The 14,699-nt window shown below is 39.6% G+C and overlaps 1 protein-coding gene across 5 annotated transcripts in view; it reads right to left on the bottom strand.

The window, feature by feature from the left end:
• MYLK (myosin light chain kinase) overlaps positions 1-14,699 on the bottom strand; it is a 198,375-nt gene that overhangs the window by 70,004 nt on the left and 113,672 nt on the right. For 4 of the 5 annotated variants that reach the window (XM_038142902.1, XM_038142903.1, XM_038142904.1 and 1 more), the window contains 5 exons: positions 13,473-13,610; positions 12,615-12,812; positions 11,185-11,431; positions 3,521-3,601; positions 2,272-3,161 (listed from right to left, as the gene is read on the bottom strand). In XM_038142902.1, the coding sequence (XP_037998830.1) occupies positions 2,272-3,161; positions 3,521-3,601; positions 11,185-11,431; positions 12,615-12,812; positions 13,473-13,610 (1,554 nt within the window). Of the gene's footprint in view, positions 1-2,271; positions 3,162-3,520; positions 3,602-3,696; positions 4,163-11,184; positions 11,432-12,614; positions 12,813-13,472; positions 13,611-14,699 lie in introns of those variants that run through there. The other variant, XM_038142906.1, reaches the window with a different exon arrangement.

The raw sequence follows: 14,699 nt of genomic DNA, 5'->3' as shown, positions 1-14,699 counted from the left end.
TGAATATCTGTGAAATCTGGAACTTAAAGGATCATGCATACCTAGTTAATTACTTAAGAGTTGGCATGAAAGAACCCAACATCGAGAGAACAGCAACACATTCTGCTCCAAGTGCCAAAGCTAGCAGGTACTGTCAGGAAAAAAACAAAACTGACCATCATGCAATGCACCCTCTCAGTGGGTGCATACACCAGAGGGTATGTAATAAGGTTTAAAAAAAATAGTTCTAATCCTCATTCCTTGTCTTTCCATTAAAGGACAAAACTTAGAGCCCTGTGTAATATTTCTTTCCAAGATCCTCTGCAAATATGAGCACAAGAAAGCCTAACTTTGAGATACTGATAACACTGACTCCTAAGCATGGTTCAGTGTAACAGTGCAGGTACAAGTGGAACACAGGGACAGTGTCTTCACCCCCTGCAAGAAGCTGTCCTGGAACAGTGGATTGCTTCTGCAGAACTGAGCTTTGATCCTGACCTCAGGGGAAAGCACTGTTAATACCGAACACCCTGGAGTGTTGTGACCAGGAGTGTCACCCAGCCCAGACAAGCTGGATGGGAGAAGCCTCTTGCCCTGCTCTGACAGGTGGCTGAGCATTTCTGGACATCTGTAAACAGCTAGCCTCGATTTGCAGCTCCACAGTTCCATTTTATAGAGGGAATAAGAGCTGGGGGATTATAATAGTCAATTACTCAGATTATTTCAGTGAAGAAAACGGCTTTCTGCAGCACCATAACACTAAAGCTTTGGGACTTTAGGAGGCTCCAGAATGGCTCAGAAGCTTTGGTACAGAGGTGCTGTCTATCTAATGTACTTTGACAGGAGCCATGGAACTTTGGGATGGATCATTTCTTTTTCATTCTGAGTGACTCCACGAAAAGCCTTGAAATCTTGCTTCCAGCATAAGGCTGGCTAAACTGACTGATTCTGTCAGTCCTTTTTGTAAGAATGGCATTTCCACCAGTCAATGTTTTCTCATGTACATGATGCTTATCCTTATTCTATACAGTCCCCTTAGGTGAAGATCAACATGTACTCACAAGAAAACCCCCAAAACCACATTATGCTACTTCAGACACAAGTCAGACACAATGCACCTGGTACCATTTGCCTTCCTCCATCTGCTTTGGTATCTCCTTAATGCACTACTCGAGCACCCCAAGCCTCTCTGAAGACAATGCAATTTCTGACTGCATCCACTTCAGGAGAATGCCTGTGTTACTCTGCTTGGAACACTGCACAAGGATTCACTGGTTGTGCTGAACTGTTCTGCATAATAATTTGGCTCTCATTTGGTAACACTAAAAATAACCAGGGTTAAATGAAGGGAGATTGAAAAGTAAGAATGCAGACCCCAGTTTCAAGCAGTAATTCTCACTGAGAACATGAACTTTTTTGCTACAATGTGCCAGAGGATATAATTCTCCAGATAATTTCCTCAGTGTTTTATGGAACACATAGGAAGTAAAGAAAGGGTTTTTTTGTTCTATCAATTGTCCTTCCTTCCTATTTTTGTCCCAAGGAAAACATATTTTGTCTAGATACAACATTAACTTTCATGCAAAAAGCAGTCTGGTGGGTTTGATCATTCAAAATGAGAAATCTAAGGGAATTACTCACTTTGAAAACAATAAGTATTCCCTCCAAGGACTTCTAACCAAATTCTATACAGTTTTGAAGTTAGTTAAAAGTCACCAAGCCAGTGGAGTTAAAACATTTCAGTGCTTGTAATGGGAACAGAAGCATCTGTGGTGGGGTTTTAAATACACTGGAAATCTGTTCTCAACTCTGATCTTAACTGGTAGTTGTAGTAATTTCTTTCTATGACACAACCCCTCTTTGCTTCTGTGTTTCTTATTGCAATAAAAAGCCTGAAATATTAAACATACAGAAGAATTCAATTAGAATTTGTAAACCAGCAATAATATTATTATGCTTTCAATGTTCTAAATCCTTAAAGCTTAGTTTAAATAAGCATCATGTACCAGCTCCTTAAACAGCGTTAGCAATGTAAACAGCATTTAAAAATGCAAGAAGTTCAACTTTATAAAATTTACATCTGCAGGCTGTTAAAGGGGAATCTGCAAGAAATGTCAAACAGTACTGTTCCTTGTGTACTCCACTGAAATAACAAGAAAGCTGCATCTGGAAGCAGTTACTGGCACAGGACTTAAATAAATATTGCATTACCTTTAATGAACTAAATATTATTAATCAAGAGCCAGATATAACAGTGTGCCATCCAGCTGGCTTGTAATGCAATTAATTTACCTTCTTGGGAGATGACAATAGACTTTGATGATTTGATGGCTTTGCTGTCTAGAGTCCAGGTGACAGCTGCAGGGGGATCAGAGGAAATCCGACATTGTAAGACCAATTTTTCACCATCAGCTACTTGAGCATCCTGAAGCTTCTCTGTAAAGGAGGGTGCTGTTCCTTTGCTTGCTGGTGGTTTGCTTGCTGGTGCTTTGTTTTCAGCTTTTTTCCCAATTATTCCGCCATCCACCACTGCACACCCCCGTTCACAGTTTCTGTCATTCTTCTCCTCTTTCTTCACTGCTGGTTTGGCAACAGGGGCTTGAGAATTGGGGGTCGCATTCTGGGCTTCAGAGTTGGCACGAGCGTTTGGTGCGGGGGTGCCAGCGCTGCCATTCTCCGCAGGTGGCTTTTTCTTGGAGCCCAGCACAGACCTGAAATCTGTAACTGCAGGTTTAGGAGGTGGTGCCTTCTCTGGCAATGGGGTTTTTGGGGTACCCTTCTTGGCCAGCACAGAGCGGAAGTCCACCTGCTGGGGAGCATGGACTTTCCTCTCCTCCTCTGACAAGGTCTTGGGTTTGACCTGCCGCTGCAGGTTTGCTCGGAAGTCCATTTGCTCGGCTGGGATTTCTTTCAGTTCCTCCTCAGAAAAACTTTTGGTGCTGACTTTCTTGCCTAAAATATCACGGAAATCGAGCTGTTCAGCTTCCTGCTGCCTCAGGCTCTCCTCTGTGTGCTCCCGAGTTTCCACTCGCCTCTTCAACACGCCTCGGACGTCCTCCTGCTCTTCCTCAGCTACTCTGGTTACGCTGCTGTTCTTTTTGAAGCCACTTGTTCTACCAAATGTTAGTTTACCATGATCTCCACCATCTCTTTGCTCTCCAGAGCTGGCTGATTCCCTCCCACTATGATCCGAAAAAGAAAAGAAAGAGAGAGCCAGGAAAGGGGCTGGTTTAAAAATGTCAGGCAACAATCTCAGAGCAGGAACAAAATGTGTTTATAGAAGGGGAGGTTGATTAGAGGAGCATACTCCATTAGTTTATTGCATCAATGATGACTTCAGGAGCCATATAAGGGCACAAACAAAAAAGATCTTCTCTACTCTGGCTTGGTACAATGTGCTTAGCTTGTATGATGAAAACAATTTGTTAGGTCACATTTGGGGATTAGGTTGAACAGCAGCCAGCCTGGGTCTGTAAGGGCAGGGAATTAACGGAGCAAAAAATAGAACCCACCCATGCAAGTCCCTGGGAAAAATACTCACTCTCTGAGCATTTCTGCTGTGGAAGCTGAACTCTCCCGCAGCATCAGAGACACCTGGCAGCTGCATTCTCCAACTTGGTTCCTGAAATATTTAAGTGAAGTCAGAAAAACAGGGGTTTCTTCCTTTGTAACTTGCCTGAGCTAAGTGATTGTGTGTTGCACTAAACCAGCTCTTACCCAGTGTGGCATTCCCCTTTTCTATGCCCAGCATTGTGGGGACTGACTGAGTGGATTTGGTCCCCTTATATTTGGAGCCAAGCTATCTCAAATAGCTTTTACTGATCTGTTGCTATCTGCACTGGGAACAACATACTCCCTGAACAAAAATCAAAGCAATTTACAGAATGAAGCAGCTGCAAACAAACAAGCTAAAGGAAAATAAATACAAAAGCTGGAAAATCAAGACAGAGGAAAGGGCTATTTTACAAAGCTGAAAATCTTTCCAACTCTGCCTACTGTTTATTTATTCAAACCCAAGCTCTTAAGTTTTCTAATGTTAAGATATTAAAAAACCGGGTCTCATTTCCTTCCCTCCCCTCTGGCCCAACCAATCAGCAAAACCCATCTACACGGATTGCTCCAGCCTGTACATGTTTATATTAAAAAACATAAAAGTGTCACCATATATGGCGCTGAGTACTTATTCTTCCTTTTGCAGAGGAATACCACGGATGCCTTCTGGAAAGGGCTCCCATTAAAGAATTCATTTAAAGTGCTCCCCGCTCCCCTGCAGCTCCCTCCCTCCCGCAGATATATATCATTCTTCCAGCCCCAAACAGCTCATCTCTGCTTAACACAGGGGATGCCAAAAGCAAAATTTAACTCCCCCAGGGCAGCAGTTGAGTAACTATTGCCACCACTCCCCTGACTGCTATTAAAAAACCAGACTTGAACTGATTAAGGACTAGAAATACCTTTTATTAGTGAAATCACTTCTGTCCTTCCCAGTTCAGGTATAAGCTTGTAAATGGACTTGAAAGTCCTGGATTATTTATCTTTTTTGAACAAAAATAAGTTTTGCTACTGAAAACATTTCCTAGACATGAGCAAAACACATGTGTTGGAGGGGAAGAAGGCAAGAGAGGCAGGTTTTCCCAGCTGTGTTCTGCTTTGAAATATCTAGAAAAGAGCACCTTCAAGTCCACTTAGCCCTGAGGTTTAAAACATGGACTCAGGACTGCTAGCTTGCCATAAATATATTGTCAGGCCTGGTTTTTAAATAGAGCATGGAAATACTTTCCTAGATATGGTACTGCTTGGGTGAAAAAACCTCTATAATTTTACCCATTTTTTAAACTTGCAGTGAAGACAAGATAATTAACACAGATAACAGAATCACATATTCAGCACAAAACTTTGTCTTTATAAGAGCAATTAGTGCCATCACTTTCTCAGATGGATTTCCCTTGACTTCTATTGCTTTAGAAAAAGAAACAGTGTATCAGCCTAACATGAAAACTACAAAGAAATTGAAGGTTTGATCAAAGTATCTGGATTGTAAAGTAAAGGCCCTGTTGATAGAAACATATCTTAAGACCATTAACAACAAGAGACCAGAGGAATGTTTTTAACACTTTGACATCCAGTGAGTCGGAATATGTACACTACAAACTGCTATGGAAGGCAATCCATGAGGACAGCACTGAAAGCCACAGCCCTCATTTTCTTCAACACAAAAAACAAGATAACATCTGAGTACCAAACAGAAACCGTCCAAAGGGCAGGAGAGGATCCAAGTCAATGCAGAGAGTGTTGAACTCAGCCCTGCACTGGAGACCTGCCATTCTTACTCACTCCTACATGTGGCCTCCATTTGGAAGCAAGAGAAATAGAAAGAAGCTAAGACAAATGGAAAGATAAATAAAAATAATAGCACGTCACCTCCTCCCAGCATACTGATTGGCATAAAATTATGGCAGGGTAGCAACACTTCTGAAAACCTGTTGTTTTCATATAATGAATTTCAAACTGGCCCTTTTTGCTGCTATTGGAACTCATGAGTTTTTTTCTCTGCTTCTCCAAAGTTTTTAAGGAAAGCAGACACACTCTGGAGCTGCTCACTCACCGGTGCTGCAGGGCTTTACAGGCTGCTGGTTTACCTCAAGAGCCCTCCTGTTCAAGACTTAAAACCAATCCAAAGCTGACAAAGGACAAGCCATGCATGCTGAAGTATAGACAATTTGCAGAGTACATTAAATGTTGAGGCAGCCCTGCTCAGCTTCTGTCATGACTGGCAGGAATATTTGTCCACAAGAATTGTGTCACCAGTGGGAGAGGTTGAAGTAACAGAGACAGCACAGTCCCAGGAGAGGAATTCAGGGATATTGCATGTGGTCCTGACCACTGTGAAGAATGGTAGCATTTCTGCAGGACCCATTTCTGCAAGGCATCTTTCCCTCTGCAAATTCTTTGCATATGCAGAGAAGCAAATAAGGCAGGCAAAGTAAATCCTTCTAAAGTAAGCTATTTTTCACAGGGTTTGGAAAATAAAGGAGGGGGTAAGAAAGTAGGAGAGCATTTTGTTCTTTCTATTTTTAAAACCTTGGGAAGCACTTACAAATTATGGCAACAGTGGGACATACAAGTACCTAGATGGAAAAATTATTCACAAGGTAGTTTTTTGATCTTAATTATGATTTCTGATTCAAGTGAATGGTTGACTATCCAGACTACTGGATACAGACCTTGAGTCTGTGTCTGTTCAGAAGTGTAGCCATCCCAGAGTAAGGCCTGCTCCCAGTGAAATCAAACTGATGATTTTAGGAGCAGAGAGAACAAACTCTTGTCTTCTGAATCCAGTGAAAGGTGAAGTTAAAAGGTGACCCAGCTGGGAGACCACAGGATGGAAAAAGAGAAACAAGCCAAGAAAAATGAAGAAGGATTGGGTGATTTAGATACCAATTTCAATCAAGAATAATTCAGAATCTTGGTGAATATTTTTACATTTATGCAATTTCAGAAGGCAAAGATGCATAGGGGCAGTTAGAAAAAAGAGAGCCTTGCAGTACATGGGCACATCTTCAATTCTTTCACATCTCTGCTGTTTTGAATCTTGGCAATAACAACATTACTTGTGCAGCTTGAGATTCTCTGTTTTGGCATTTTGTCAACAAAACCCAGACAGATCTTAGTGGCTCCGTTATTGTGGAATAATGATAGACATGGATAAAACCTGTGCTTAGTACCTGCTGTAAAGAAGTGCCTGGAAGTGTTGACTTTTGCAGGACTATTCTGTAGAATGCTCATGCACAGGACTTATCTTTAAAATGTCAAGGAATATTAATAAAAAAGCCCACCAAAAACAAATAAAACCCCAGCTGCAAAGCCTGAGGCAATTTTAAAAATAGCTCTGTGTCCTATTGTGGGATCAGTTTTCCCTGGAATGGCTTTTATGTTCAAAATATCTTGAAATACTAGTTTCTTGGCAGAACCTACTCAAATATTTTCACTGAACCTTAGATGAGACTTATTGTCTGCATGTCCCTAGGAAGCACTCCCTGGAGGAACAGGAAAAAAAGGAGTTGTAATTATACTGAGGGGACATACTGAAATTTCCTACCAGCCTACCAAGTGTGAAATAAATATTGCAGAGTAAATGACATTTTTTCAAGAATGAACTGAAAGGGGAGGAGAAGTTGATCCCTACTTATAGCTGGTGCTTCAGTGCAGGTAACTGCAAATCCTCAGAAAGAGGTTTTGAAACTTTTCTGTGAGTTAAATGGAGAGATAGTCCAGAGTCCATGAAGCTTTAGCCCCAAAGAAAGCAACTCATCTACTGGATCATGACTCTAGGTGGCATAAAGCAGAACAGCTCTACTGGCTTCAAAGAGGATGCACTGTTTTACCTCTCTTGAGGGTTTTACCAAAAGCTTTTTATACCTGAAAGAACAATATTTTTATTTGCATTTTACAGCACTATGTGGGAGGATGGAACAAGAAAGAGTAATGGCTTTCTTCTCTAAAAATAGACAGTATATTAATAGGAGAAAACAAGGTTTGCAAACTGAATTTTACAGAAAGACAGAGCTGTATTTACTGTTTAGCCTAATGAAATGTAATCTTAGGAGTGCTTTTTACATAACCTGAATTGCAGAGTGTTCAAAGTACCACTGATTTATAAAATGAATGTTTTCCCCTATTTTAAGCAGATTATCAAAATATCTAAATCAATACTAATCAACAGTAACCAAGCTTGTATGGAAGATGGAGTGTGGGAGAAGAAAAACACTTAATGTCTGAGAAGACAAAAGATAACAAAGCAGATGATTTGTTAAATGAACTGTAGCATGATTTCTGAGGTGTCTCATGTGGATTGTATGGCTATAAAGGTTTGTTCAAAAAGCACAGTCTCTGTCCAGTTCTCACATTTATGATGTACACGCTGAAAGTCATATTGGGATAACAGGATACCAGTGCCTGCATCACTGGAAGGATGCAAAGGGTAGAAGGGGAAATAGGTATCTTTATTTTTATGAGCAAGGAAAAGGATTTTTATTTTCCATTTTAAGCATTTTGAAGGCTGTAAAATGTCCAAATTTCAACAGATGAACTGCAGAAGTGGGTGAATCTGTTCTTTTAATATTTATGCAGCACTGTTCCTTGGAGTCTGAGACATAACAGGCTCAATGGAACATTATTAAGACAATTAAAATTAAAAATGCAAATGTAGAGGAATCATAGGCCTGTGTAGGTTTAAAAAAGGACCAGGAGGGGCTACATTGACTACTCTTCTAAAATCCAGACTTAGCAGTCTGCTAAATAGTAAAAGGCAAAGCAAAGGTGTATTCTAAATAATGCAGAGGGATGGTAAGACAGAAAGCAAATCAGCAATCATGGATGGATCACACCAGGACCACACTGGACTCCACGTCCTTATCAGCTCTAACTAAAAGAGAAAGAACCAGCAAGAGTCAAACAGATCTTTTTTTAAACCCACATTTTTTAAGACCAAATTTTTAATTTGTGAGCAGCCAACATGACGAAAGAATTGTGGAAGTATCAGGACAGAATTTAGAGCTTAAGAATAATGGAGAACAAAATGGGAAAATAATTAACACCAGTAGGAAACTGCCTGGACTAAAATAAGAGAGATGGAGAAGGAGTGACTCTGTAAGAGCAGCTATGCAACCTGCTTCTAAAATTATTATATGAAAAGGAGCTGCACATTTTATTCGAATGGAAATGATTATGTTTAAAAATAGCCTACTGTCAGTAAACTCTTTAGTGAATTGACTAATGTTTTCTCAGTTATTCCATATTTGTTAATGGACTTTGTAGGAGTTTTTGAGAGAAAGACACAAAACACAGCGCTCTTCCTCTCAGGTACTGTTAAAACAGTTTCTGAATATATAAACACTTCTTAAACAAGTATTCAAGACAAATTCAGCCAGTTCAACAGCTATTTAGTCAAGACTAGTGCTGAAGATTACTGCAACTCTACGGCAAACTTGAAGTTACACAGCTGACTTTTGGCTCCTTGGGTATGGCTAAGGCTGTTACCTCTCTGTTACTCATAGTACACAACCAGTGCCTAAAAACACATGGCTTTCTGTTCTCTGAACACAAACTGGAATTTTACAAGTGACAGCAGGGTAAAAATGAGGTACCAGCATTCCCTTTGCTCTAACTGCAGCACAGCATTACTCATTATGGATTGGAAAAAGCCTGCATGTATGCACTGATCTTTGTGGGATCCCCAGTTATTTCTGCAGTGAAAGGATTAGTGAATAGCTGCAACTAGCATGTCATCTGCTTTCTTGTTTTATAACTACAACTTTACTTTTTCTCCTTCCCCCCAAAAATTCCTCTCATCTAATAATTGTCTGAAAAATTTTATTTTCTAAGTGTACATTCCAGAGTTATGATAATATCAGACTTCCACTTTGAAAAAAGGTCTTCAGTGACAAATTTGGTCTGAGTGATCACCACCTACACCTGATCAATATGGTCAACTTCCTACATCAGTCCCAACAAAACTCTCCACAAAGCTCTCTTGGCTCTCCTTTGTCCTCTTTCATTCTTCCACCCTTAAAGTTTTGCTGAAATATCTCATTCTCTTTTCAGTCCAAGTGAAACCACCAGCATTTCATAAGGGAAGATGCCCATGCCCAGGGCACACACACTGAGGTGTGGAAATGTACCAGCAGAAGGCAGGAGATCTCACAGTTTCTGCTCTCTCCTGTAGAGGTTGGTGACCTGAACGAAATTGAACTGGCATTTCTAATCCTGCCAGAGATACTGAGTGGTAGAAACACCCCTGATCCCAAAAGGAAAATAAAGGCAAGGATTTCTGTAGACATGACCTGCTCAAATGAGCATTATGAACGTCCCAGATGACCTGGGCCAACTGCAAAAAAGCCAACTCTGAAATGAGCCAGTTCACAGAGTATTGCAGACTACAAAGGGCCTAAATCTACTGAAGAGCTGATTTGCAATGTCATAGCACATGTGCCCCCACCTACCTAAATGTTATTAATAAGACTTGAAATTAAGTATAGAAAAACTTAATTATTTAAGAAATCTTGATATTCAACAGCTATAATTTTATAAACCGCCCTTTTCTGGTGAAAAATGACTGCCTCATTTGACTTTAAATACTAAAATATACTGAAGCTAGTTTGTGTCTGCCTGTCATAGTCCATGAAAACATGCCTTTGGGCTAGGAGACATCGACATAGTGACATATCCATCATTTGGGCCGCACTGGTTGGAAAAAAACCTGTACCTATAAAAAATTAAACTCACTGTTTACAAGCTAAATAGGTTGAATTTATTAAGAAATTCCCTCCTTTCTTGCATTAAGAAGATATGGGTAATTTATTTGCAGGTTGGCAAAGGACAATTCAGACTAGTACACCTGGACTAAAAAGTGAGTGTGTGGAGAAAACCAAATAATTTCAAATGTTCATGATGATGAAGTAATTTTAATAAAGAAAGGCCCAAACACTAGCCAAGTAAATCAACTACATCTATGCACAGCTAATAGCACAGAATGATTTCCATTGCAGGTGCAAAGTGCTGTGACACTTTCTACAAGGTAAGGAGCCAGCAAATCTAACTCTTCATTTAAAATAAAACTAAATTCAAAACAACTCTTCCAGATTTTGTAAGAATGACAAGACATTCAAGACATCAAGGTGCCTCATTTCAAAGAAATGTCAGCAAAAAGAGACTACAACTTGCTTACAAGATTCAGACATTTCAAGCACGGCCAGGAAGCACTTTTTCCCCTTAAAGGTATGGATCTTGTGCAACTGCCCTCCCTAGACAGCTTGTTTCCATGGAAAGAGGCATCCTTACAAATACCTAGAGAGATGCCGAACATGATAAACAATAGCTCCAAAACTCAGGACATTGATTGTGGTTTTCCTTGCTAGAAATTGCTTCCCACATTGGTGCCACAAAGCTTTGTTTTACAGGATCACAAAAAGAAGCCATACTGCTTTGTCCTTATTTTCTGACTCCTCTTATGTTTCTTCTCTTGGAGTTTTATTAGTTCTTTTTTATTCCTCAGAAATATTCTGTTTCTTTAGTACCCTAATATTCCACTTGGATAGGGTAGGACTCCTGTCTTCTTTGAGCAGAAATTTTAACTTGAGGGTAAATATAACTAATTGGTCTTTTTTTCTAATATAACCAATTGGTTCTTTTTCACAGCCAACATACCTGAGCTGAATTTCATACTGCCCTGCATGACGAGACTGCACATTCCTCAAGACCAGTGTGAAGATGTCTTCATTTTGCAGGATTTCACATGCTGTTCCCGGCATTATTTCCTTCCCATCTTTAAACCAGTGAACAGTGGGGAAAGGATCTCCAGCAATGGCACAGGATATCAGGACATTTTGCCCAGGAGCTGCTGTCACTGATCTCGGTTTGCTAATGAACCAGGGCTGAATACCATCCTGAGGCTCTGTAGTTTACAAACACAGTTTACAAATCAGAAGAAAATGCCAAGCTTGAATGTCACCACTAAGCTAACTAATTTCAGGGAAGGCAATCACAGGCAAGGAAAGTTATTTTGAACATGCATGATATAAGTTTTTAATCTGAGAATAAGCCAGACTTCAATTTTGGAAGTAACTTGTGCTCGTACTAAAATTAATCATTTACTTGGCACTTTACTGGCTTGATCCAAGCTTATATTAAGAGCAAAACAAAGGGACTTTAAAGTTGCCCTAAAAGGAATCTTGGAGATTTGTCCTTAGAGAATACGGGCAGGAATAGCTTTAGGGGCAAGTAACAGCACTATGACTGCTGTGCAGTTGAGAGCTCATGCAATAAATCATCATTAACAATTGCATTAAATTGCATTTAATATAGAAGACTGACCCCAAGGCCAGATCTCAGGGGGGACTGGAGGAAAGAGGAAGGTCTGAATTCAGAGCAGACAGTGACAACAGACTAAACAGCTCCCTCAAACACTGCAGATAAGATATCCACATTAAAAACATTAAAAGTCTCACAGTGATTTCCACTAATTCTCAGTAGTAGCTCTGAGGAAATGTTAATACTCAGTAATACTAGAAGAAGTCCCTGTCACAAAGGTAGTGTGTGCCCAGTCACAGGAAGTCTGTAGGTACTTGAGTGTTTGCTGTGGGGTTAACATCAAGTCAGAAGATTCAAAGCCAGATTTTTTGCAGCTAGTTCTCAGATTGCAGAAATCATGTCTTCCTCACCTGCTATCACTACAATGCTACCATTAAAGCCAGGATACCTAGCTCCTAGGAAGCTTTTTCAAAGAAAAAGGATTTCAATTAGAAACAAAAAACATATTAAAAGGTTTACTTTAATCCACAGTTAAGTAAGCCTGATAGTTGTAATCTAAAGCTGCATTTAGCAGTTTTGCACTGTCCCTAGAAATAGGACTCAGGAATGCATTTTTGAAATAGTAACATAATGTTCCAGAGCAAAAAGATTTTTTTTAAAGCTGCTTCTGCTCAATATCCTTTTTAATTCAGATGAAGAGACTGAGAACTTAAGCATCCTTCACAACAAACCTTATAAACACTCATGTATTTTAAACAGACATTCCTCCAGCACATTACAATAATAATTTTCTTTCACCATTTTATAAGTGAAGAGGAGCTTTCTACCTTGAACTGTCAAAGTAGCCTGTGTTTGACTTTCTCCTACTTCATTCCAGGCTTCACAGGTGTATTTGCCTGTGTCTTCAGGAAACACCTCCTGGATGTACAGACTGTACTCATTGCCTTTCTTCTCAAAGTGGAAATCTTCTGTCTCCTGGATTTCTTTCCCATTATGCAGCCAGATAATTTCAGGAGATGGGTTAGCTAAAAATAAGCAAGCAACAAAAATCTGAGACACACACAAAACCCCACCCATATGCCAATTAAAAAAAGGAACAAGTTTGGAGGCTCTTTGCCACCTGATTCTGCAATTTCATATTCAAAATATTCAGGAATTTCTATTATTAACTCTGTCAATGCTGTGTAATATGAAATGGTCTTTCTTATTAATATTAAAATACAAATGAATAAGGGAAGCATGTATACAACATGAGAGGGAGAATGAGTTCTAGACCCCACAAGGATGGTTATTAAGAGTTTCTGATACCAAAGTTCATTCCAGGACTGCTCTTTCTCCAGCACTAATCTTACCCCAGCTCAATCAACAGTTCAACAGGAACTCAATCTTTTTTTGGTTCACAACAAAAGCTATTACAAGTCCACTTCAACAAGAGGACCCATATTAAACTTATGTCATTATATATCATTCCAATCAAGAAACACTTTTACAGGTCTGAAGATGTTAACAATGGACAATGTTCAGCCATGCTGAAGAACACATTAGACCAACCTAGCTTTTAAAAAACTAGTTCCTAGAAATATTATTTCCAAATGCAAAGACACCTGCTAAAAATATGGGAAAAAAACACACACTTTGCAGCAGGATTTAAATTTTTTATGTAATGCTGTTCTATAGCTACACACCTGATACCTCTACAGTCATTATCACTTGACTTCCATCCATTACTTTGAGGTCAGTCAGGCCCTGAAGGAAGATAGGTGCAAAAGTCTTGTTTAACTTTGCAGCCTGTGCATCGTCTGCCTTCTTGCTGCTCTTCTTTTCTGTGAAGTCAAAAAAAGAACAAAAAAAATTCTTACTGGAATTTTCAAGACAAACTTTAACTGACCTTAAACTTAACATGATTTTGAGACAGAGGTTTTGTTTCAGCTCTCAGAAGGCAAAAACAACTGAAACCACCTAATATAGCTGTTTTGCCTTGCCAGTGTTCCAAGCAGAAAGACAAGAAATAGGAATGGAACTGTCCTCCTTCTGAGAGTCCTCTTAAATCACTGTTAATAGATATCAGAGAGTACCACTGAGAAATCACACTCATTTTTCCCCAAGTACAGGCTTTCAGGTGAAAAAAAAAAAAAATGCAAAGCTTCGGTGCCTGTAATCACTGCTAAATTAACCTGAAAACCCTAGGGGATGCTACAAGTTGCCATTGCTGTGATTGATGAGTTAGAAATGTGAGCTCATTGCAGCACAGGATTTGTAACTCTGTAAGTAATTACAAACCGTTTAGATTGTTAGATGGTCAATATCCAATAGGTTTGAGCTCACCACGCTCCTCTCCTGTACTTCACTTCGGCAATTGATTGATGATGGGATGGACTGAAACCTGAAGTTATCAATATATACCACAAAACACACTGTTGGATTAGGGGGTTTAAAATTTTTCTTTTGCGGCTGTACAATCAAATACCGAGGGAATTTAGAATTAAATAATCCACTCTTAAGTCTCTCTGTGATACATTGTTTCCACCAGCCACAGCCATTCAGAAGCTATGAAACAAGACCATTTGACTGTGATCTATATGGTACAGTAGACCAGGAAGTCTACTCCTGCTCTAATAGCCTGAGCAAAGACACTTCTGAAGCCCAGACAGTGATCATGACCAAATATAAAAAGTCATAAATATTTATCAGTCCCTTGGATACATTTTTTGTTTGGTTTAGCTCGTGTTCAGACCTCTTACGTCTTGCCTTTAAAATTCCAACCCTACGTTCTATCCACATGTGAAAATATTTTTATTTTGCTTATCCCTACCTTCAAAATTTTCAAAGGAATATCAAGCACTTCCAAAATGGTATTACAGCAACAGAAAGTGCCAGGTTGGAGAAAAAGTCACAACTCACAAATTTAGTGA

The sequence above is a fragment of the Motacilla alba genome, chromosome 7 (assembly GCF_015832195.1).
Source record: "Motacilla alba alba isolate MOTALB_02 chromosome 7, Motacilla_alba_V1.0_pri, whole genome shotgun sequence".
Lineage (NCBI taxonomy): Eukaryota > Metazoa > Chordata > Aves > Passeriformes > Motacillidae > Motacilla > Motacilla alba.
Note: the sequence above shows the minus strand (reverse complement) of the source record. Positions and strands in the feature narration are given on the sequence as shown.